Source organism: Marmota marmota, unplaced genomic scaffold (genome assembly GCF_001458135.2).
Source record: "Marmota marmota marmota unplaced genomic scaffold, marMar, whole genome shotgun sequence".
Lineage (NCBI taxonomy): Eukaryota > Metazoa > Chordata > Mammalia > Rodentia > Sciuridae > Marmota > Marmota marmota.
The window spans coordinates 11196229-11222878 of record NW_026000211.1 but is presented as its reverse complement, the minus strand read 5'-3'; the positions used below and the strand labels follow the sequence as shown (position 1 = coordinate 11222878).

At 35.8% G+C, this 26650-nt stretch overlaps 1 protein-coding gene across 5 annotated transcripts in view; it reads left to right on the top strand.

Moving 5' to 3' along the window:
- The window catches only part of Snx25 (sorting nexin 25), a 130448-nt gene that overhangs the window by 61173 nt on the left and 42625 nt on the right, over positions 1–26650 (top strand). For all 5 annotated transcript variants that reach the window (XR_007343372.1, XM_015486148.2, XM_048791887.1 and 2 more), the window contains 3 exons: positions 5519–5691; positions 6759–6945; positions 24795–24865. Coding sequence is in view for 4 of the 5 variants with exons in the window: in XM_015486148.2 (XP_015341634.2) it covers positions 5519–5691; positions 6759–6945; positions 24795–24865 (431 nt within the window). In the remaining variant the exon portion in view is untranslated. The remainder of the gene's footprint in view (positions 1–5518; positions 5692–6758; positions 6946–24794; positions 24866–26650) is intronic.

Genomic DNA, 26650 nt, shown 5'->3' with positions numbered 1-26650 from the left:
GGATAGGAAAGGCAGCAGAACACAACAGACACTAGTATGGCAATATGTAAATCAATGGATGTGTAACTGATGTAATTCTGCAATCTGTATATGGGGTAAAAATGGGAGCTCATAACCCACTTGAATCAAAGTGTGAAATATGATATATCAAGAACTATGTAATGTTTTGAACAGCCAACAATAAAAAATTAAAAAAAAAAGACATTTATTGTTTTTATGATTATCTAGTTTCAACATGAGAATATATTTTTCATTGAGATATTTACCAACTTCTGAAATTACTGTTTTTGAAGATGATATAAAGATAGTTATGGGAACAGCATCAAAGAACTAACTCCAGATTAAAAGCTCTGTGTCTTTGGGCCTCACAAAAGTTCTCTTATGTGAAGGGGAGATTTTCTAGGATATTCCTAAAAGCTCTAATTGATGATAAGAAATAAAGAGTAAAGAACGAAACAAAAAACTCTATCACTATTCTTAGAGTTATGGGTAGTAGCAAAAGTGCCAGTAGGTCACTGGTGTTTTGTATATAAATGATTGCATTCTAGAGAACTAATATTATCTGTTTATCATCTTATACAAACCACACAGTGAGTTTGGCAGACAGTGACTCTAGGATTGATGATTATAGCTGTATCTAGCTGTTCCAAGTAAACAGCTCCAATAGAAATCTTCACTGGTGTGCATATCTCTATTGGCTACAAAATAACTTTGGTAGCCTCTGGAACACCTAATCAAGTTGTCCACTATCAGACAAAAGAATAATAAATTACATTAATAAAGCAACACATCCTCAGTTTGACTGTGAGGCAATTGTATGAAGGCTGCTTTCTGGTCAGTCTGTGTTTATTTCAGGCTGTCATTCTATTGGCTGCTTTAGGCCAATCCAGATCACATTTAAGTCTTGCCTCTGCTTCCTTTTCCTTGATCCCATCTGTCATGTTTCAGCAAATTTCAGGAAAATCTAAAAACGATTGTTTTTATACCATTAATTTAGTAGTATCTTTAATTTCATGTTCTCCTTACAATCTGTGTTCTCTTTGCAGGTCAAGTACTGGCATGTTGTTTGAGGAAAAGTGTTTTTATATATAAATGTTTTTCATATATTTTTCTTCTTTATCATTGATGCTTTTTTTCCCCTTTCCCCTTAGCCATCTTTGTGGTATAAAGAGTTAATTTGAAAGAACAGAACTAATTTCTACCATTCGTCACCTCTGTGACTTTAATCTCTTAACCTTTGGATCTTAGTTTTCTCACCCATAAAATGGTGGTGATGAAATATTTCTTAATGTATAAGGGAGGATTAAGCAGTATTGTACATATGAAACTTACAAAAGGTTAATGTGCTTTTGCCTACTCGAGAATGAGAACCCAGAAATAAGTAGCAGGACCTGCAGTAAACACATGATTGATTCACACTGGTAGGGGTAGGAAGCTGCAAAGACCAATGTTACAACCTACCTCAAGGCTGGCTAGACATTTCCTACTCTAGACATTACCCTCACATAGCCACGTCTGATCATTTCTTGGCTTCTAATGCTATGCTAGATGTCCACTTACTAGAGAGCATCACAGGAATATCCTGCTTGCAGACAGAGTCTAGGGAAATCTTTGAGGAACATTTTTCCATAGATCAACCTTACTTGACCAGTCTTCTGGTCTTTGGCTGACTCAAGAAAAAATTTTCCTAACTCCTTAGGAGGGAGTAGAATTTGTGGCCTTCTGAGGACCAATCCCCTTTTATTATCTGCCTTCCATTGATATGGACAAGGAATGGTGTACACTTTGAGAGGGATTTTGATATTATATTTAAATAAGCTTTTCTTATAAAAGTATATTTTCTTTTGGCCAACCTATTTGAATTAATATTCAAATATAGGTTTCAAAGCAAAGAATTACCTTTAAAAAGTGTTTGATATGACAAAGGAGTAGCATCTTAGTCTTACTATATTGAAATATCAGGTCTAGCTGGCAGCTAGAGTTTAAAATAATTGAAATTAAATAATTTTAATTAAATTAGAGTTTAAAATAATTGAAACTGTCATTTAAAAAAAAGTCAGACCGATGTGAATCTGCAGTATGTATACGGGGTAAAAATGGGAGTTCATAATCTGCTTGAATCAAATGTATGAAATATGATATGTCAAGAGCTTTGTAATGTTTTGAACAACTAATAATAAAAAATTTTAAAAAAATAATAAATAAATAAAAAGTCAGCATACATTAGTGTACACATAAAGGCTCACTCCTAGAATCTCTTTTTGTATTGTTGGCTTTGTACATTAGGGTAGAATTCCTCTTGATTATTGTAGAAGGCAGAGAGAAAATCATTCTTTTTTTGGGGGTGGGGAGTGGCAATGGGGACTGACCCTACTAGGGTGCTCTACCACTAAGCAACATCCCGAGCCCTTTCTATTTTTTCACAGTCTTGCTAAGTTGCTTACAGCCTTGTTAAATTGCTGAGGCTGGCCTTGAACTTGGCAATCCTCCTACCTAGCTTCCCAAGTCACTGGGATTACAGACATCACCATCACACCCAGTTTAAAGTACTTTTATTTCTCAGAAAATTGAAAGATCTTTTAGAACATTTTCCACAAGTGGTCTTGTGTTTTATTGCAATTTTAAAACTAAATTAATATTCATTCTTTTGATAAAAGTTTGCCAGGATTATGTTTTATACTTTAAGATTTTTCATCTCCTTGTCCACCCACACTAATGTTTTCCTTAGCAATTGTTGTGTGCTTACTGATTTCTGACATGGTGCATTAGTTTGTCTTGAGAAGTACTTGATTTCTTCTTTCATGATCCTTTACAATGTAATCCTATTTTACTATTCATGATTCACAATACATTTTCAGAATCATTGTTCAAAACACCAAATGTTCAAACAACTTAAGTTCTTCATAAAAGCATGCAAATTTAAGAATGTTAGTATATTATCTTCAAGTGCCTATGTACCTATGCCAATATAGAGATTAAAACCCCATTTCCTTAATGTATGCTATGGTTTGGATTTAAGGTAACTCCTCAAAAGCTCATGTGTTAGGCAATGAAGGAATTTTCACAGGTGAAATAAATGATTAGATTATGAGAGTTGCACATCTGTGGATTAATCCATTTGATGGATTCATAATTGGAACACACTAGTGGGTGGTAATGGTAGGAAGTGGGGCATGGTTGAAGGAAGGAGGTCACTGGGGAGACATATCCTTGTAGACTATATCTTTTCCCTGGCTCTTCATACTCTTTTGTTTCTGTTTCCTTGACTGCTATGAGCTGAGCAGCTTTCTTCCACCACACTCTTCTTCCATGTTGTTCTGCCTTACCTCCAGACCCAGAATAATGAATTCAGCCAACATAGACTGAGATCCCTGAAATCATGATCCCAAAATAAACTTTTCCTCCTCTTGGTTGTTTTGTTTTGGGGTGGGTAGCAGGAGAGACTTAGAATTTAACCCAGAGGAAATCTACCACTGAGCTAAATCCCCATCCTTTTTTATTATTTTATTTTGAGACAGGGTCTCACTAAATTGTTTAGGGCCCTGCTAAGTTGCAAAAGTTGGTTTCAAACTTGAAATCCTCTTATTTCAGCCTCTTGAGTCACTGGGATTGCCTCTTAGTTGTTCTTGTCAGGTATTTTGGTCCCAGCAACAAAGAGCTGACTAATACAAGGCTTAAAGAAAAAAATATTTAGTAAAGTCCCTAAGTAACCCTTTCTATTGCTAATTATGATCTCTTAAATTAATTCATTCATTATGATCTCTTAAGTTTACATTTCCTCTTGCCTTATTTTAGTGAAATAGAGCATTTACTTGCAATCTGTTTAACCTAAGCAAATGCCCAATCTATGAAGTTATATTTTTCCATGCTTATGTGGAAAACAGAGCTATTTTGTCTCACTAAACTATAAAGCATGTGGTATGGTAGCACAACCAGGTATTGCCTATCCCATTATCCTGTCTTCTCTCTTCCTACTAATTAGAATCTTCCACTTTTAACTGGGCCTAAGACTGTCTTGAAAAAGTTTATCTAGTATATCTCATTTATTATAGCCAATAAAATATAAGCAGAAATGTCATGTGGCAGCTTTGAGAAATTTCCTTAACAGACAGCCAGTGCATGTTTCTTTACCACCTTCTTTCCTTGCCTTTGATTCCATGGAATCAGGATTTGATGAATGACACTTTGGAGTTACTCCAGACCCTGAGGACTCTGGAAAATACCCTTCGGGTGGCAGAGTAGGGACTGGAGGGAGTCTGGGTCCTTAAGTGGGATGGCATCCTGGACTGCCTACTCCACTATTCAGCCTTAAAAAAGAAGGAAATTATGCCACTGATGACAGCAGGGATGAATCTGGAGGACAGTGAGCTAAAATAAAATGAGGCACATAGAAGGACAAATACTACATGATCTCCCTGGTGGGTGGAATTTAGTATGTTTGAAAGAAGCATTTTGAGCTTNTTTTTTTTTTTTTTTTTAGCATACAAACTCTAGAAATATGTCTTCAGTCTCTAGTGCAAAATGAAATCACAGTTACTGTCCCAAGAGACATTGGTCATAAAGCCATCAACATGCACTTTCATATTTGTTTGATTCTCTCCCATTGTATAGGGTTTTTTCTCTCTCAGTATTGGCCACTATAAGTCACTATAAGAATCTTTTACACTTTGTCCCTTATTTAGAAGATTCTAGAAAAATTAGCATTTCAGGGCTGGGGTTGTGGCTCAGTGGGAGAGCTCTTGCCTAGCATGCATGAGGCACTGGGTTTGATCCTCAGCACCACATATAAATAAATTAAATAAAACAAATAAAGGTAGATCAACAACTAAAAAATATTTTTAAAAAGTAGCATTTCAGTTGCTGTCAAGTTACTATGAAAAAGAGCATAGAAAGTTCTTTCTACTAAAATTCTCCAGATTAATGGTCCAGAGATGGGGTCAGTGCTGCCAGGAAATCCACAGCCAAGGTTAGAAAGAATTTGGAAACCTCACAGAAAGCAATTTGACATCATATTTAATAGCATCAAATTATGGACCTTTTCTTCACTTAGAAACACCTGCAGATTTTTTATCTTATGATCTTCCAGTCAAGAAAACTGCCTAGTAACCCTATTTATGTGTCATCATTTGTTTTTTTAATTTTGAAAAATGAAGCTGAAGATCACATTTAAGAAGAAATCTAGAAGATTTTAAAATAATGTAATTAAAGAAATACTTACACCTATTTGGATTGTTGCTATGATTTGGGAGTTACCTATAAACTTTGATGGTATTTCAGGTAGTTATCATTTATTTTGAAATCCCAGAAGGCTATACATTTGCATTTATCACAGCCCAGATTTTCTAGATTAGTCTCAGATTAATGAAATTATTGATTATTGGTATTGTCAAGGAGGTAGCAGAGTTATAATCAATGTGTTGTTCATTTGAAAAGCTTCTTTATCTAATGGTTTATAACTGAATTGTTTCTGGAATTTCTTTGCTTCCTTTTCACTTTCTTCATTTAATTGTTCTTTTAGACATGAAGAACAGCCAAGGCCTTTTGTGTTGCATGCATGCTTAAGGAACTCAGATGAAGAAGTAAGATTTTTACAAACATGTTCTCGGGTTCTGGTGTTCTGTCTACTCCCATCAAAGGATGTCCAGTCTCTCAGCTTACGTATAATGCTCGCAGAAATTCTCACGATGAAAGGTAGACTTATAAAATTAATTTACAATTATGATAAGTTTGTAAATTAATGTGCCATATACTGTGATTACATTTTAACACTTGTGCAAACCTCATTTACTGTGGGACATATGGATAATAAAGTAGTATTTTAGAAATTTCAAGCTTAATTGTCATTCAGAGAAAACATTTGGCCTTACGTGATAAACATAAATTTTTTATATTATATATATTGCAAAATGCACAGTCCATTCTGCTGTTTATTTTGACAAGAAAACCAGTCCTTATGTTCTCCACTGCAAAGCATTCATTTGGGATAGCCTTCTGAGTTTTCCAGGTCAATAATGTATATGTTATAAGATTAATTGATATTGCCTACACATAGTCTGTGAATTTGGGATAACTAAAAATGGTACTGTGCCACAATATGACCTAAAAGAACCTTTCCCTGTCTTAGAATCTCAAACAAATAAGGAGAGAAGCACTGATTATATATCTCATTTATGTCAGGATTAGCCAGGTGTGCCCATCAACTGGTACAGCCAACCACAGAGAAAAGGGGAACTTTTTAATCTACAGTAAGTGGGATGGATTTGTAATAGCGTTATTGATTTTTTCTAACAACTTCCTCCATGAAGTCTGCTTTGACCAGTTAGTAGAAGATTTTCATCTTTTGGCAGACTAAACTGGTCAAAACAAAAATGAATGAGCCTTATAAAAGAAATATAAGAAAAAGAAACAGTACTTAATTTTAATATCATTGTTAGTAATTTGGGTTTCTGATGACTTCTTTTCATTTACATTTCACTCACCTATTAAAATGACCACTTGATTGTATCTATATATATGGTAACTTATCCAGAGGGATAAGCAACTTCGAGTGTGTGTGTGTGTGTTTATGTACATGCATGCTTATATATGCACACATACCTGCATGCATGTGCCTTTTTATATATTTGAGCTGTTTATAATTTCCTCCATTTGACTTGTTGAAAAATGTTTTCCCAAATGTAGTTTCAACTATGTAATATGAAAACAATTCCTTCAGAAGAATATCTTTTTTCCATGATGTTTTCTTCTCATTTCCACAGTCTTAAAGCCAATAGTGGAGTTATTGAGTAATCCAGATTACATTAACCAAATGCTGCTTGCCCAGTTGGAGTACAGAGAACAGATGAATGAACATCACAAGAGAGCCTACACCTATGCTCCCTCTTATGAAGAGTTCATCAAGCTCATCAATGGCAACTCTGATGTAGAATTCTTGAAGCAGCTAAGGTATTTGATCTTTAATTATAGCACAACAATAGCTACTAGTTATTTCCTAAGTAGGTATACATGTATATATGTATTATATATACATAATATATATGTATATATTTGTCAGATAAGCAGAAATAAATAACTAAAGTCCATAAATTTTACCATTTAGTGACAATTACATTTATCCAGCTTCTTCTTAACAGTGGAATTAGAATTAGGTTTTTCCAATAATTAAGTTGTAATAGATTGAAAGTTCTTCACTTGTTAGGAATACCTTATTAGCCACTCAGATGCTATCCCCCAAAAAGCATTTGAAGGAAATGATGTGTTTTTAAATTACAATGTTAAAAGAATACTGTTGGTTTTCATTTTTCTGGGAAATGCAGAGACTTAGTTCTGGGAATAAAGGGTTCTTGACTAATTATTTTAAGAAATCACATTAGAAAATATCAGAAGTCTCTTATAGGGGAACATGTATCCCTAAGATATTTTCAGGGTGACCATGTTTTTTTTCTTCTATAATATATATATATATACACACACACACACACACACACAGTATAATTATATAGCATTTTCTAGTCTGTGGATTTGCTAGGCTTGTTTTCTATGTTTACCTTTCTGTTTGTTCACAAATGATGTTACATAGGAAAAGGAAAGAAAACTCTGTAGTGTCAGTTTTAATTTTCATTAGTACTTTCAGTAAATCACTGGCGTAAAAGTAAAATATTGACTAAAATTGAATCTTTGAACTATTCAAGGATTTTTAGATTGGCCACATTTGCCTTTGAACTGGGGTTCACATTAAGGTGACTTATGCTATTTAACTTACTGGTTGAAATAGTAATTACATAAAAGACTCATTGTAGATGGCATTGTATTCTTATGGAGTGTATCATGTTAATCTTGATCCTACAAATGTGTTACGATGAGTTTAGTCATATGATTTTCTTTAAAAGTGATTAATTCTTTTGGACTATAATATCTGGATATTTTATTTATCCTTCTCCTTCTACAAACAGTCTTAAATGAAATGTGCTAAATGGTAATTATTTATTATAGATTTGTGATTATTTGTATATGAATCCAGAAATTTCATTTTGAGAAGTGAGACACATATTTGTCATCTGGGGCTTGTAGATTATACCTACTCAAAGGTCTTCCTTATCATGGCTTCCTTTGATTCCTTTTTTTAAAAAGAGCCCACAATAACATGCTCTTGGTCATGCACTCCAAGTTCTGGTTCTGAGGATGCCATTCAGACCTGTGCTCCAATATTTACCCACCTGTTGCATTTATGCCCACGTCCTAGCAGTCACTTTCTGCACCGCACCCCCAACCACAGCCCATGGCAATCTACTTTCTGTTTTGATGAATTTGCCTATTTTGGACATTTTATATAAATTGGAATCATTCAGTATATGTATGGTTTGACCAAAGTAGCATATGCTGACCACTCTAAGACATTGTTTAGAAACAGATACCTCATGTTCATAAATTGTGGGTGCACTGAATTCCTAAGCATTTTTTCCCTGGTAAATGATCCACAGTAAAGTCAAACATGGACCATTTGGTAACACCAAGTAAGTTTAAGATAATTTAAAGTCAATGGTGGCAGATTAAGTGAGTAAGTATTCATTGTTCTTCCAAACTTATGAATGAATATTATATTTTATATGTCAAACACATGGTAAAATAGTGATACTAACAAAAAAGGTATAAAAGATATTTTTGAATGTTCAACTGTTGGTTCTCCAGCACCATCTGTCATTTTGTATTTGAGCACAATTTCTATGTGAGAAGATGAATGAATCTTGATAAGAATTAATAGTCCCTCTTTTTCAAAATATACTAACCAGATTCTTAGAACTTTTTGAATACTGCAGTTCAACATTTGGCAATAAAGAGGTATCTCAGCAAGAGTTGGCCCTTTAAATGATAAATTGGTATCTGCTGCCCCAGGATCATTGAATAACTTGATTTGGCTACAATAGGAAAATCATGCCTTAACTAGGTGACCAAAAATTACACCAGATCTTACATTTTCTCTTTCCCATCTGATATGTGATGAAATGAAAATGGTGTTAGCATTTCAATCTTCCTTTTCACTTCATAAATAAGGCAACATTGTGGAACAGCATAAAGGGAGTTCTAGGAACCAGGCCCTTTGTTCAGTCTTGAGACAACTAAGGGACAGTAGAAATGCTGAGCTAAAGAACACTTGTTTCAAAAATTGAGATATAATTCACAGATAATTAAGTTCACCATTTAAAAGTGTATACTTCAGTGGTTTATAGTGGGTTCAAAAATTGCACAACTAATATTACTGTATAATTCCAAAATATTTTCATCACTCTCAAAAGAAATTCCTATGCCCATTAGCAGTCACTTTCTATCCCACCCCCCGAAGCCCTTGGCAATCTCTAATCTGCTTTTTGAATTTGCCTATTCTGGATATTTTATATAAATGGAATCATGCAATATGTGGCCTTTGGTGTCTGGCTTCTTTCACTCAGTATGTTTTTAAGGTTCATCCATACTACAGAATGTATCAGTACTCATTCCTTTTTTTGGCTGAATAATATATGTCATTGGATGAATATATCACATTTTCTTTATCCATTTATCAGTTAACAGACAATTTGTCTTGCTTACACTTTAAAGAATGCCTTTTGAGTGACCACTGAGCATCTTCAGGAGCATTTCAGTAGCATTCCCAATGACTCTTGGTAAATGAAAGTAAAATAAAATGTTATGGATTCTAACCTGTTCCTACCACTACCTACCCCAGTGTGCCTGTTACCAAGAAGAGATGGAATACAGACACCAGGAAGGGATATTCCTCTTATGCATTGTTACTGATCTATGTATGTTATTCTCTTTTGTGTCTTCCATCATACTGTTTGAGTTTGCATTTCTAGCAGAGTTTACTAAGTCAGTGGAGAGAGCAGCTAGAAGTATTTTGATGATTAGATAATCAAGAACGTCAGTCTATTAGAAGAAAAATACATTTGCAGGTCTAATTAAGTAGGTATGATGACTTAGTCCAGTTTAAATGGCAATGTTGCTGACTTCTAAACCTTTGTAAGTTTTCAGTTCCTCATGTAAGTCTTGGGGTATGTGTTCATGACTTCCTCTAGAAACTTCTCTAGTAATAAAGGGTTGAAAGAGAACTTTCCTTGAAAGTGTGATATGCATCTCAGATATGGGATTATGGTAATCTGAAGAATTTATAGTCCCTGCAACAAGCTTGGCAAAGAACCTTGGGAGAAAATATCATGGAATGCATTTTTCTCAATAATAGATATATACCTCCAGAGTTACTTTCTGAATAGTTTTGTAAATACTCCGTAGAGTCTTCCTCTGGACCTATGTTTGTGATACAGCTTCTTGGGCTTTGCAATATAGTAGAATTCCAGGCAGTTCTATTTGATAGGGCACTGGGATATCTTTTATTCATGGTGCATTTGTCCTTATTCCTTGCATCTTAGGGATAGACCTGAGGGCTAACCTTTGTTCTCTGTTTCATACACAGCTAAGTAGAAAGGCTACCAGGAATGAATGTAATTATAGAGATTGACCTTTTTGCTCCAAAATGTAGATGATGTTACATAAATTGATAGTCATTATTGCTTTTTATTATATTCTTGTCTTAAGTCTACCTTACTGAGACTTATCAGCCTCCCAGCATTAATAGCATTGCTCTCTTCAGTCATAGTCTGAATACCCTGTTGTTCCTCTGGCTTAGAGTACTCTGCTGTCTGACTTTATTAGCATTTTAGGTCACTATTTTCAAATTGCTGTCAATAAAATTTTGGAATAAGCTGCCTCAGGCAGGGAGTATGTTTTATTTAGACTAAGCAGTTAATGAAATCATCCACTTTTATTTCCCACATATTTGGGAGACAGATGCATGTTTTCTAAAGGAAATAGTCATTCCACTCTGCTAGGATGGAATGCATTGAAGACAAAATAAAATAAAGAACCATGAAGGTGATAATTATAGTTCTGGGATAGTTTAGTAATTTTCTGTGTCAGTCTGAGATGCTTTCATAGTAGGATTATACAGCTAGAAATGCTTCTTTCAAATACACTAAATGAGTTGTTTTTAACCCTGATCATAGAGTCACCTAGACTTTAATAAAATTACAGTTGAATATTCCTCTGTCCTTTTTAGCTACTTCCTTTTCTTTTTTAGTATCCAGGAAGTTGAAGTGAAGATGTGGTAGCTAGACTGGTTCAATATTTTGAATTTTCCATGGTTTTATAGTAGGAGCAGTGTTGAACACTGCCAAAACACAGGAACCAAAAATGTGAATGCTGTCTTGGCACAGGATATTAATGGGCAGCTGGATAGATTTCCTTCTGCTGGCGTGGGTGATGGGGTAATATCATAGTCTGGAAAGGCAAACCTGAGCTTAGAGTGAAGGTGCAGCCATTAGTGAAGCTCAACAGTTTGAATCATACTAGAGAAAGTGCTGAGTATTCCCTTATATTGAAGATAAAGTGGAGTCAGTATATAAGAAGGGAAAATGAAAGGTTCTGCCCTTATAGAACTTTATGTAAAGTAGTGGGCAGATTGTGGTCCAGGAAAGCATCCAGTGCCCTCATTGGTAATTTTTCAGCATATCTGTAAGACATACTCCACTGAAAATTGTTCCCCCCCCCACACACACACACAAATAGATACCCAAGTGTCACCCTAGGAATTTTATGTGACTGATCTAGAGAAGAACCAAAGCCCCCAAAGTAATCCCAACAAGTATTAATTGGAATATTCTTCCACACATTACCACTGAAGTCTTGCCTAGATATCATATATATTGTAATTCTTTGAAAAGTAGTTTGAGATATATGGTAAGTGTTGAGGATAATATTGATTAGACAGGACCTTTCAGTCTCTACACTTCAGTCTGAACCAAAGGCTTTTTTTGGTTTTTCTTTTTTTTAATCACTCACCTTCCTGAGAGTTATGTTTCACCTAAGGTTTCTCAATCTTTGTAAAATTGACACTTTGGGCTAGATGATTCTGTTCTGTTTATTTTGGAATGTTTAGCAGTATCCCTGGCCTCTACTCACTGGATGCCTATAGTATCCCTATAGTTATAACAACCAGAAATGTTTCTAGGCATTGCTAAATGTCCTCCAGGGCAAAAAGTTGCCCTTGATTAAATGTTACTGATTTAACTCCAGGATAAATTAGATTATTTTTCGTAAGGGGAATGAGATTCAGCTGAAAGATACAGAACTGCCCCTCAAATAAGGATGATTTATCCAAAGTGATTTCCCTTGCCAGCTTTATTGAGGTACACTTGACAAATAAAATTTGTATATATTAAAGATATACAATATAATGTTTGGTATACATGTCCATTATAAAGTGATTACCATAATCAAGTTAATTAACATCTATCACTCACAATATCACAATTGTAACTCTCAGCACATTTTAAATGTACAAACAGTATTCTTAATTACAGTCACCATGCTGTGCATTAGATCTCCAGAACTTATTTACCCTGCATAATTGACTAGAATCTCCCCATTTCCCCCACACCAAAAGTCTGATTTTTTTCTCTCTGCTGTTATGATTTTCTGTGCCAGCCTAAGGTGTTTTCACAGTAGGATTATAAAGCTCAAAATGCTTCTTTCAAACATACTAAATTCCACCCACCAGGGAGATCATGTAGTATTTGTCCTTCTATGTGCCTCATTTTATTTTAGCTCACTGTCCTCCAGATTCATCCCTGCTGTCATCAGTGGCATAATTTCCTTCTTTTTTAAGGCTGAATAGTGGAGTAGGCAGTCCAGGATGCCATCCCACTTAAGGACCCAGACTCCCTCCAGTCCCTACTCTGCCACCCGAAGGGTATTTTCCAGAGTCCTCAGGGTCTGGAGTAACTCCAAAGTGTCATTCATCAAATCCTGATTCCATGGAATCAAAGGCAAGGAAAGAAGGTGGTAAAGAAACATGCACTGGCTGTCTGTTAAGGAAATTTCTCAAAGCTGCCACATGACATTTCTGCTTATATTTTATTGGCTATAATAAATGAGATATACTAGATAAACTTTTTCAAGACAGTCTTAGGCCCAGTTAAAAGTGGAAGATTCTAATTAGTAGGAAGAGAGAAGACAGGATAATGGGATAGGCAATACCTGGTTGTGCTACCATACCACATGCTTTATAGTTTAGTGAGACAAAATAGCTCTGTTTTCCACATAAGCATGGAAAAATATAACTTCATAGATTGGGCATTTGCTTAGGTTAAACAGATTGCAAGTAAATGCTCTATTTCACTAAAATAAGGCAAGAGGAAATGTAAACTTAAGAGATCATAATGAATGAATTAATTTAAGAGATCATAATTAGCAATAGAAAGGGTTACTTAGGGACTTTACTAAATATTTTTTTCTTTAAGCCTTGTATTAGTCAGCTCTTTGTTGCTGGGACCAAAATACCTGACAAGAACAACTAAGAGGCAATCCCAGTGACTCAAGAGGCTGAAATAAGAGGATTTCAAGTTTGAAACCAACTTTTGCAACTTAGCAGGGCCCTAAACAATTTAGTGAGACCCTGTCTCAAAATAAAATAATAAAAAAGGATGGGGATTTAGCTCAGTGGTAGATTTCCTCTGGGTTAAATTCTAAGTCTCTCCTGCTACCCACCCCAAAACAAAACAACCAAGAGGAGGAAAAGTTTATTTTGGGATCATGATTTCAGGGATCTCAGTCTATGTTGGCTGAATTCATTATTCTGGGTCTGGAGGTAAGGCAGAACAACATGGAAGAAGAGTGTGGTGGAAGAAAGCTGCTCAGCTCATAGCAGTCAAGGAAACAGAAACAAAAGAGTATGAAGAGCCAGGGAAAAGATATAGTCTACAAGGATATGTCTCCCCAGTGACCTCCTTCCTTCAACCATGCCCCACTTCCTACCATTACCACCCACTAGTGTGTTCCAATTATGAATCCATCAAATGGATTAATCCACAGATGTGCAACTCTCATAATCTAATCATTTATTTCACCTGTGAAAATTCCTTCATTGCCTAACACATGAGCTTTTGAGGAGTTACCTTAAATCCAAACCATAGCATACATTAAGGAAATGGGGTTTTAATCTCTATATTGGCATAGGTACATAGGCACTTGAAGATAATATACTAACATTCTTAAATTTGCATGCTTTTATGAAGAACTTAAGTTGTTTGAACATTTGGTGTTTTGAACAATGATTCTGAAAATGTATTGTGAATCATGAATAGTAAAATAGGATTACATTGTAAAGGATCATGAAAGAAGAAATCAAGTACTTCTCAAGACAAACTAATGCACCATGTCAGAAATCAGTAAGCACACAACAATTGCTAAGGAAAACATTAGTGTGGGTGGACAAGGAGATGAAAAATCTTAAAGTATAAAACATAATCCTGGCAAACTTTTATCAAAAGAATGAATATTAATTTAGTTTTAAAATTGCAATAAAACACAAGACCACTTGTGGAAAATGTTCTAAAAGATCTTTCAATTTTCTGAGAAATAAAAGTACTTTAAACTGGGTGTGATGGTGATGTCTGTAATCCCAGTGACTTGGGAAGCTAGGTAGGAGGATTGCCAAGTTCAAGGCCAGCCTCAGCAATTTAACAAGGCTGTAAGCAACTTAGCAAGACTGTGAAAAAATAGAAAGGGCTCGGGATGTTGCTTAGTGGTAGAGCACCCTAGTAGGGTCAGTCCCCATTGCCACTCCCCACCCCCAAAAAAAGAAGTACTTTGATTTTTTTTTCAGAAAAATTTGCTTCTCTTGGTGTCTGAGAAATAGTAAAGGGTACAGAGGTGGGAGTTAAACATATTGGAGGACACTCGGTATTTTCACTTATCAGAGGAAAGATAATTGAATATTGACAATAATATAAAATTTGATAAAAGAGGGTAATTTTGATGTTAAAGAAGTTTATGATTTGAGTATGATTTGAGTTATGATTTGACTAGTTCTATCTGCTTTCAGACCATGGAGTCAGTTTATATAAAGCATTTAGTGCAAGATCTGGCACATTCCCAATTATTACCCCACTACTGTTCTTGTTATACAGTCTTTAGATCAAGGATTGCAAACAGATTTCTTTATTAGGGGATGGGTACTAGGGATTTAACCCAGGGGTAATTTACCACTGAGCTACATATTCAGCCATTTTTATTATTTATTTTGAGGCAGGATCTCACTAAGTTGCTTAGAACCTTGCTAAGTTGCTGAGGCTGGCCTTGAACTTGTGATCCTCCTGTTTCAGCCTTCTAAGCCACTGGGATTACAGGTGTGTGCCAGTGCATCTGCTGCAAATATCCAGCACAAATAGATTTAATTTCATTATGAACACTGATCAATTGCCAGTAGCTGATTGGAGTGCAATATTAAGTTTGGGGGTTTGTGGAAGTCTATTAAATAACAATGCCCTTCTCTCCTTCTGAGGTCTGAACCATGTTAGAGCCAAGGAATAAGGCAAGTAGACCAAAATGACACTCATTACTGATAGGTAATTGAGAATGCGGTTTGTATATGCAAGCAGTGCACTTTCTAAACCAGTCTCAGGATTAGCTAATCCTTTTCACCAAGGATTTCTGAACCTCAGCAAGTCTTCCTCTTCCTCCTTCCTACCTTCCTGGTAGTTCCAGAGTCTAGCTGCTAGCTGCCCTTGGAGGAACACATGTTCTTAAGGGGAAGGAGAAAAGAAAGGCTGTACCTCACACATGTAATTTCTCTTTGTTTGTGATCAAACTAAAAATCCCTTTTGCCAGGCACATTGGCACATGCCTGTAGTCAGCCACTTGATAGGTGGAGGCAGGAAGATTGCAAATTCGAGACCAGCCTGGGCGATTAAGTGAGATGCTGTCTCAAAATAGGAAATAAAAAAAACTATTATAAACAGATACAAACTATTAATATCTAGTATATCTTAGATTATTTTATATAGTGTGTGCATGTTTATATAAATTCAGGACACTTCACTTCAGTCACATTCTGCCTGATGTGACTCAGATAGTTCACAGGTATATGGAAATGAGTTTCTTCAGTCCTTGGGAGTCTGGGCAGAGCCTGGGATGGCTGGTTATATCCATGTTCTGTTTACACATCCTTTTTTTATGTGTAGCATGAATGGAAAAAGGTCAGGAAATGTTTCTTCTTCTTTCTGTAGAATCAGCCACCTTTTGCACACTAAAAAGAAAACAGGTTCAAAATCCCCTTTGGCAGAAAGCGCCTCCAAGTCCTAAATAAAAGCATTTCTCTTGTTTGTGTTCCTGACATTCCCTATAACATTCCTCATGAAAAGATAGCTCCTAACCTTTTTATTATCCTTAATAATACTCAAAGACATAGGAAATAAAATAAAGATACCTTTTTTTGTTTATAATATTGGTGAATATTAAAAATTTGATGATATCTAATGTTGATAAGGGTGTAGGAAAATAGACAACCTCATGTTCTACTGGAAAGCATATAAATTATTATGTAACACAATTTTATAATGTAAAAATGTATATTCTTCTTGGTCCAATTTTTACTATTAATCATTTTCTTAAAGAAGTAATAAGGAGTGTGCGGAAATATTTTTTCAAAAATGCCTCTTAGTCTTTTATTAAAATAGAGAAAGGCTTGAAATAACCAAAATGCCTAATCATAAGGATTTAAATTTTTTAAAAAAATTTCAGTGACTCTACACAGTGTATCATCATGTATTGTTATTGGAATAGCATTAGAATATTTAAAGATAATGGAAGATATTACCTATAAATTGATAAATAAAAAAGGCTGTGGGAGTCTATGTATATCATAAACCCAGTCTCATAAAGCAAGAAATATTGTTTGCATAGGAAAAAAAGATTAAAAGTTAGGCATGTTGGCCCATACCTGTAATCCTAGCTACTTGGGAGACTGAGGCAGGAGGATTACACAAATCTGAGACCAGCCTAGTCAATTTAGTGAGACCCTCTTAAAATTAAAAAACAAATAAATAAAAAGGGCTAAGGAGATAGCTAGTGGTAGTGTACCCCTGAATTCAATCTACAGCATTAAAAAATACAAAAGATAAAATATGCCATATGTTAGTAGTGGTTAACTTTAAATGTTGTACTTTGTGTACTTTCTAATTTTCTTTAGTGAACATATGCTATTTTATAAGAAGTAAAGATTGGCTCAGACTAAGGAAGTTTTCCCAACCATTTATCAGACTGGAATAACAGGCATTAAAATTAGCTACATAGTTAACAGAGACATGTTTCTCCCAAGTACAAGCTACCACTGTGAAATGTCATTATGCGCCCATTCTTTGAGCTTTCTTATTCTCTGAAACTTTAGACTATCAGAAACTTTTCTCTTTGGAATTAGACCAGTAAGAATAATATATTCTTCTCTTGCCTAGAGAATCTAAATCAGGTTGACCCACAGAAACAACTTTGATTTATAACCCAGATGCAGAACTGCAAATTAGGGGTTTCTGGAGGCAACATACCTGTTTTAGTCAGCTTTTTTGCTGCTGTGACTAAAAGGATTTGACCAGAACAATTTTAGAGGAAGAAGTCTATTTGAGGGCTCATGGTTTCAGAGGACTTAGTCCCTAGAAAGCCAGCTCCATTTCTCAGGACTGGAGGTGAGGCTGAACATCAGGGTGGAAGAGTGTGGAAGAGTGAACCTGCTCACATGATGATCAGAAAGCAGAGAGGGAGAGAGACTCCACTCTCCAAGATACACCCCACCAGCCTTCAGTTACCACTCAGTTAATCCCTGTCAGAGGATTAAGTCACTGATGGGTTAAGACTCTTACAAGCCAATCATTTCTTCCCTGAACCTTCTTGCATTGTCTCACATGTGACCTTTTTGGTGGACACCACACATCCAAACCATAACAATACCATATCTATCTTGACTTTTTAACTTTATACATTCAAAAGAAATAGGACCCTGGATCTACCCAAAATTGACTTCTTGACACACCCTTGCCTTGAACCCATCAAAATACTGCTTCATTTAAATTTTATCTCCTCTCTGGTTCCCAAAGGAACTTCATCTTTTCCTTTGGGGGATTTTCCACAGTTTCTCTGGTATATGGTCTTTAGCTCATTTCTGGGTCCCAAAACCTGATTTTGTTGGAATATAGTGATCCTGGTAGCCGTTGGTTGATAGGACTAAAATATGTTTATAATCAGGAAGAAGTACCACTACTTGAAAAATATTCATATGTATTTTACAAACACTTGCATACTATTTCCCTAGATAATGTCCATTTAAAGAGTCAGCAACAATGGCAAGAAACAATAATAATATTAGTTAACATTTATTGTGGGGCAGGCATTGTTCCAGGTTTTTAGAGGTATTATCTAATTTAATCTGCATGACAACTCTATGAGGCAACTCTATCACTCTGTTTCACAGATGAGGACTCTTAAGATTTAGAAAGCTTACATAATGTGCCTGGGGAGAACACAGTATATGTTAGAAACAGGATGTGAACACAGGCCTGTCTGATGCCAGAGCTCACATTCTCAACTATTCTTGATTCATGTTCTGAATTTTCCAGCAGACCCTTTCAGTAATGCCATGGATATGAGACACAGTGTCAGCTTAGCTGGCTGAATATTATCACAGCTTTTGCTCAAATGCTTTAAGTGAAGTCCCTTTAATAAAAACACTATCCCTAGTCTGTGGCAACTCTGAAAACATTATCTTTAATTTTTTTAGTTTTTCTTTATCATTGCACTTATATGGTCGTCTATAAAGTTTCCTTCCTAATTTTTAACATAAAACAGTATTTTAAATCATTCAGTATATTGTATAACTGAAACTAAGTTTTTTTTCCAATCTTTGATTCCAAGAAATCCAAAATGTATATGCCCAGATAGTTCTAAAGTAGCAATTAAAAAAAAAATCTGTTATGTGTGCCTAATGAAACAAAGAGGAATATATATGTATACATATAAATACACACACAGCATACATATATGTGTTTGGTTTGATGTGTAAATAACTTTGAAATGCATTTTTAAGCATTTCAAAACTGTTCTGAACATAGACAGTAGAAAGGCAATGAATATATAGATTTCTAAGGTGATTACTTTGAAGTGCTCTGAACCATTTTAGGTGTTTCAGTTTGGCAGGAACAATTCATAAATGCAAACCTGTTCTCAGGCTTTATTTATTTAACCAAGTATATAAAACAAAAGACAGGTGAGGTGGTTATGCAGAGGACCAGATAACAGTTACCTTTGTATAGCTTTTTCCTTGTCCCTGGGACAAAGGGATATTGCCAGAGTTGTGAAACAGCTCAACTCTTGCTATGCCACTTCTCCCTAACATTTGAGTTTACATTATAATTTGGAAAAACATATATAACAATCTATACATTTCCAATCATTTTCTAACCAAACTCTGCACCAGCAAGTCCATATCCCCTTCTGGAGGAAGAAAGCTGGATGAGTGCTGGGTATCTCTCAACAGCTTCCTAGAATTCTGAAAAGCCTGGGCCCTGAAGGACAGCCAGCACTTGGATGTGGGTGTTGTATGCTTTTGTTCAGAAAAGTGAGAATGAAAAAAGTCATTTTCTACTTTGCCTTTTGGCATCAAGTAAAAGTGAACTAGTAGACTTTCATCTTCAAACACTGACTACATGCAAAACACTGTGGGGCAGGTCTGGTGTATGTAAAGTTGGGTTGGTTGTGTATCTTTGGATTCCACTCTCTGCTATTGGGATCGTGCTGTTTATAATCTAGCATAGGAGAGCCAGGTGGATGTAAATAGCCAAGTGTATGCCTGCAGTGACTCTGGAAGTGGAATGGTAAGAGTTAAGAGCTGGGTAGGAGCAAATTTATCCTATAAAACAGAAGAACCTAGGAAAACTGTAGAGAGGACTGGCCATGAATAGCAGGATTTCAACAGATGAGCAGGGAAAGTGATATATGAAATCTAGGGAGAATAAACAGGAGAGCAAATGACAGGAGTTGGAGAAGAGCTAGAGTGTGTGGGCTATGCTTATGGTCTCATTGGTAGAACCAGAGTAGAACCTCTATATAAGAGGGATAGAGAAGTCAGTAAGGCTCATTATCTGGTGTTGGCCATGCTTGTATACTTTGAGAATCCTTAGATGAGATGACACTACCATATATTTAATTTTGTGGAATTGCAAGAAAATGGTAAACAGTATGAGCTTTAAGTCAGGTAGCCCTCAGTTGTATTTCTGGCTCTAGGCGACCTGACATAGATTTCTTAATTCATTTGAACACCAATTTCCTCCTCTTCAATGTGGAGACAATTATAGTCCTCTTATGAGGATTAAGTGAGTTCATATGAATTAAAAGATCTAAATAGGTACCTGGTACCTATGAAAGATTCTATAAATGTTAGCTGATATTACAGTATGATTTTATGAATTCATTAAAAAATGCTAACTATTGACTTAGACAGTATGTATTTGCTTCAGCACCATCAGTGACTCATTTGTTCCAAAGCATGAAATCACTAAGACTATCAAAAGAATAAGTTGTCCAGAATATTATGCATACCTGTTAAGTGGTAGAGATGTTAACTCTTATTTCTAATTTATTAATATTTATTGAGTATCTAAGTTACTTCTAATAGTTCTGATATTTTTCCTGTTATATCACCATGCTGCAGTGAATAATTGTGTACTAAATCATTTCACATATATCTTGAGATGTATCCCTGGCTTAAAGTCTTAGAAGAGAAATTGCTAGATTGATGAATTTTTACATTTGCAATTTCAATAATTATTGCCAAATCACCCTTCAGATTATACTAATTTCCACTTCCATCAAAAATGTATTTATTGAGCATCTACCATATGTTTGGTGCTAAGAAAGTGCTATAAAGTATAAGACACAATACCTTTCTTCAAGAGGCTCATGATCTAGATGGGGAGAAAGTAGCATATCTTTATTTTAGATAAAACCACAATGTTTTCATAGGCTTAAAAATGTGTCATATTTTTTGAAGATATATTAGGCCCTAAAATCACTGAACACCATTTTCTTTTCGCAGCATTCTTGGTGGAAGTCTGTCTTTAAAACAGCATTATAAAGTAGCAAACAAATAGGTATTGTTATAGAGCAGAAGTAATTTAGGATTTGAGAAAAGACATATATTAAGTGTGCTTAACTGGTGCTTGGAAAACTTGAAGAAGTAATATATGTAAGATGTAGTTAGATGAACAAGTAGGGAGATTGTCTTCTGAGGCAGAGCATGAGCAAGAGCCTAGGGAGACTGTAGCTTTGTGAGGACAATTTAGAAATTGACCTACCTGAAGTCCACACCTAGATTGAGAAGAAAAGGAAATTGGGTTGGATAAAAGAGCCAGTGCTAATTAGTGAATGAAATGGCAAGCTGGAATATAGGTTATTCCTTTGAGGAATTTGCTGGAGATATTGAGCAAGGGAGGTTAAATGGTCATGGGAAAGTGGGAAGGTGTTTTGATGGGGCTGCTCAAGCTGTTTTCATGTGAAAGAGAGCAAGATAGCTTCAGGCAAGCAACTAAAACTGTTCAGCCATTGCAGGACCCACACATGAGGAGGAGCCCCCAAATAGGGTAGTGGCCAAGGGAAGAAAAAGAAAAGAACTTACTTAAAAATGTTCAAAGGACAGGTCAATTGGGCTTTGAGACTGATGGTTCCTATTAGGATAAATATCTAATTAAGATAATAAGATTTTGAGAAGGTTGGTGGTTAGAAATGAAAATGTAAGGAAACCTATGCAAGAAAGAAGGTAGTTTGAATAGGTTTAGAGAGGGAGGTAGAGAATAAGGGAGAGAGAGAAATTGTTTGGAAAAAGTTAAAGAATGACTTATAATTCTGTCAGTTTAACATAACTGCCTTTAATTTCATCTCCATCTTACCTTGTAGCCCTGGTTCATGTACCCACATAACATATCTGCTATTATAAATGTACATTCCACTTTGTATTTTTAAAATCAGTGTGTCACAACATTTATTTCCATGTAAACTTAATAATTATAAATATTATTGGCTGGGGGATTTATCTTCAATCTGGTATATCCCCAGAGCTTCCTGAAAGCACAGACCATATTGCTGTTGTTCATTCCTGTGTTCAGAACATAGGAAAAGATTAACAAATGTTGACCCCTAGATTATTTCCATGTTTTTCTTTATAGAAATTGCTGTAACAAATGTTTATGATGTGGATTTGTTTTTTGGTTTATTTGTTTGTTTTTAATGGGAATTGTTGTGTGAATGGACATTGGACATTAAGTCTATTTGCAGGACATCCAGATGGCAGTGTACAAGGAGGTGTTCAAAGACGTGTTCTAGAGTTGAATGAAAAGTCAGTGTATTCCAGTAGTAGAACTTTAGTCCTAAGGTTAAATTAAGGACTTTATTCAAGAATGTTGGGCTCTGATAGTTCCAGATTTGTATATGTGCTTCCTTAACTATGTAGTAACTAACATGAAAATTCACATCATGAGCCATTTTTGTGCTTGTCCATAATTGGGAAGAATTTCAGTTCCATTAGTGTCCTGAGCATGAGTGAATCATTTCTTTGAATTGCTCAAAGATAGAGGCGACACTTCCCTTGGGAATTTCTCAATTGGAAGCCACCAATTGAAAACTTCCCAGTTGGTGGTGATGCTCTGCTCAAGGGAGATTCTGTGCAAGCCACAGAATTTATTAGTTCATGGCCTTGAGTTGAAATGCCAGCTCCCTGGAGGTAAAGAGTTATGGGCAGAAGCTGATATGCCCTAAAGGGGCTGTTTTACCCACAAATTAGGTTTTTTTCATCTTGAAGCTTTCTCACAATAAATCCTTTTGATGTTTAAGCCTATATAACGAACGTGCTGAGCTTGCTCTTGGACAGTCTTCCTCCAACAGAGGCAGGCTGAACCACCGAGTTCCACTTTTTCTATTTTTGTGTCTGTTGGCCTGTTTTTTTCAATTCCCTCACTGCCTGGTTCAGGAAACTGAGTAAACATCTTGCAGATAGTGACACATTAGAAAACTTCAGTGCTCAGTAATGTCCTAGCAAGGCTTCAGTTTGGAAAATAGCACCTGGGCATATACTCAGCCCAAAGATATTTTCTGTGTATGGAGTCCTTAAAGAGCTCTCTGTCAGCTGGGATGGCATTGATCATAAGATAAGATGATATACAGTGACTTAAGCGATTCAGGGGTTTATTTTCTTTATGCAGCAATATGTCCTGAGATGGACAGTTTGGGGTTGCTTTGACAGCTCAGTGAAGTCATCAGAGACGTAAACTTCTGTCCTCTGACTTCATTTTCAGCCTGTGGCTTCACTCCTTATTGTTGCTAAAGGATGAAAGTGGCTCTGTGCCTTGTTCCACTGCATCCTTGTTTCACACAGGACAATGAGGAAAGGGCAAGGAAAAAAAGTTGCAAGGGCTTCTCTAGGAAGTCTACACCTTGAGAATGCTTTCCTGGAGTCTGCACCCTGCAACTTCTGCCTTTGTCTCCTCAGGTAGAACTATGTCAGATGGTCATCCCTCATATAGGGAGAAAGTTGGCTTGTTTAGCTGCAACCATTGCTTTCCCTGACTAAAACTGTGATTCAGTTAGTAAGGAAGAAAGGGAAAATGAATGTTGGGTAGGCAACCAGCAGTGTCTGCCAGTCTTCAGGGGACAGACCAACACTATTCCTAACAACTTGCTTTTTGAGGTTGTGAGAATCAGACATCAATATTTATTATACAAGTGAAGAAATAAAAAAGATGTGAATTTGTCAGGAGTTTATGAATAGCTATGCTTTTGATGAATTTGTATTTCTTCTTTAGGTTTTAGTTGAAAAGCCAAAGAATATATGCTCTATTGTGTGGCTAAAAGCCAGCCAAATGTAGCATTAAATCTTAGAATGCTGCACAGTTTGTGTCCAAAGTAAGAATTAATGTTAAACAGCTTAATTAATGTTAAACAGCTTTATTGCAAGCAGATTACAGTCAACATAATTAAGATCTGAGAAACAGGGCAGAAAAGTTTGGTTAGGGAAACCCTAGTAACCATTGACCAGCCCTTAAGAACTAGGTTTATAAAGCCCAAATCAATATGCTCAAAATAGCCATGACTCAGATTGAACTCAGCACTTAAAATGCAAAATTTTGTGTGTTTTTCCTAACTCAGGCCTTCTAAGTCATATGTGCATCTAGCTGGTGCTCTAGTCCAGTGGTTCTCAACTCTCACTCTGCGTTAGAATTACTGAGACAGTTAACATGAAAATACAGGTATCTGAGTCCCCTTGCAGATGTTCTTGACTCTCTTGGTCTGGAATGGTCTTCTAAGTGAGAAATAACAAGAGAGCAAACTGAGGCAGTACCTGTGTACTGGAGAGGGGAGGACAACCTGGAGAAGCATTTAGGAAGGACCATCCAGTAGAACTGTCTTTGTACCAATCAAAATGTTCTTTCTATTTGTATCATCTAATAGGATCTTACAAGATGCATTTGACTATGGAGCAGTTGAAATGTGGCTAGTGTGACTGAGGAATTAAACATTTTATTTACTTGGTTTAAATAGTCACATGTAGCTCATGGGCATCTTGTTGGACAATGCAAATTTAGGAGATTGGAATTGACAGACTTTGATTTCCAAGGAGTACTGAGGAGAGGCAGGAGTTGAGGCTAGCCTCAAGGTTTCTGCCTTCACTGTGGGACAGGTAGTAACACTTAGGGAGAGGAAGAGTGAGGTGCCAGTGCATGACTTTTGTGTCACGATTAGTAAGTGGCGCAATGCCCAGGGGTAGGACTCACAGCTTCTGTGTTTACTTGTTTAGCATAAATAAAAGTATCTCTGAAGATAGTATTTTCTTCCTAATCAATCTATTCTCTTTCTCTCTCTTTTAAAATCAGGTATCAAATTGTAGTGGAAATAATCCAGGCAACTACAATTAGCAGTTTTCCCCAACTGAAGAGGCACAAGGGTAAGAACATATTTGTTTTCCATTATACATTTTAAAGGTCCTAGGTTTGTCCCATCTTCTTTTGTCAGATATGTGGCAAACATGAATATTTTTCTTTCATCAATTTTTCAAATTGTTAAAAATAACAATATAATATCATTGGAGAAAGTAAATATAATTTCACCCTAACTAAAACCTTAGTTTTTATTTCTGTATCCTAGTAGGAACTTTATTCTCTGTAGTTGTAGATTCTAGAAGGTTAAAATAACTGAGCATTTGGTATTTCTGTTCTGTTTTTAAACTAAACATGATTTATATAATTTTTTCTCATATTGTGGTTTAAACTTATTATTCATTAATATTTATGTCTTGAAACATAATCTTGATAGTCATTTAAATAACTCTAGTGAGTGGTATTTCATAATTCACTTAATCTTTTCCTTTAGATTTGGATTGTTAATAGCTTTTTTCTCTTCACTTTTGTGTTGTTGATTTTATGTGTGTGTGTGTGTGTGTGCTCTATTTTTTTTTCTTTTCACTTTTTTCCTGTTTCTTTCACTTTTGTTTTGTCAATTTTATATATACTCTGTTTTTTTTCCCTGTTTGTTTCTCTTCAAATGAAGTAAGATTTAGACTCAGAAATGATTATGAGGAATAGTTAAGATGTGCTGATGGCTTCCAGCTCCCTTGTAGTTTGCTGGTGCTAGCATATTCCTCTCACATATAGGAAGTTGGAGGACATATTAAAATCTGGGGTGTAAATCAAATCTTGATCTGCTGGGGAGAAGCAAACACTGCTTTCTCCCTGTAGTAGACTTTTCTGGTTCACTAAAATCTTCCTGTCAGGGTGAGAAAACAAACAAACAAAAAACAGGTAAGAGTTGGACCAGAGACTTTAAAAATGTATGAAATATGATATGTCAAGAACTTTGTAATGTTTTGAACAACTAATAAAAAAAAAAGGCAATAAATAAATAAATAAATAAAATATCATGCAGTCTAAAAAAAAAAACATGCTTTCTCCCCAGGTTTCTAATTAGCACAGAGAAGCAAAGGGGACATTGGTTTGGGGACTTTTTCTTTCTCCTTGAGTCACTGACTGAAGGTAGTAGTTATGTAAAAAAGGATAGGAAGGTGTTATCAAAAGCTGTCTTTGTCCTCAGTAACCAGGACACAGTTTTGAGAAAAAGGAAAAAGAAGTTTTATTGCTTTGCCAGCAAAAGAGAAACACAAGGGACTCCTGTCCTAGAGGCTGTGATTCTGCCCATCAAGGGTGAATCAAAGGCTACATTCTCTGTCTGGAGCTATAACTCATGTGTTAATTTGGGAGATAGTCATTTCTTAGAGCTTCTGTCTGGTACCATTCACAAGTCTGAATTACTTAATTCCTATGGTTTGTGTGTGTGCTCACGGACAGAGAACTGGGGAAGAAAGGTAATCCTGTTTCCCCCAAGGCTAGGGAACAGGGAAGAAGAGACGAGTCCCTTTTTAAAATAAGTCTCAGTGGCGGAGGATCAAGGGCTATATTCAAAGTAGAAAGTGGACCATTGTTAAAAAGTTACCTGTTACCTGTAGAGGCATTAGTTTTTGATCTTAGCTCAGTAAGGAGGGCTATGCAAATATGTTCACTCTGAGCATTTATGAGCACCTAGTAGATGGTGACATTATGGTAGTAAACAAAAGGAAATTTCTGCGCTTATTGAATCTCTAAACTAGGCTGGGAGGCAATTAGGCGATAAATAAAATGCACATTTCAGGTGATGATGTGTGCCTTGGAGAAAAAAGGTAGGTGTTTGGGGGGGGGCG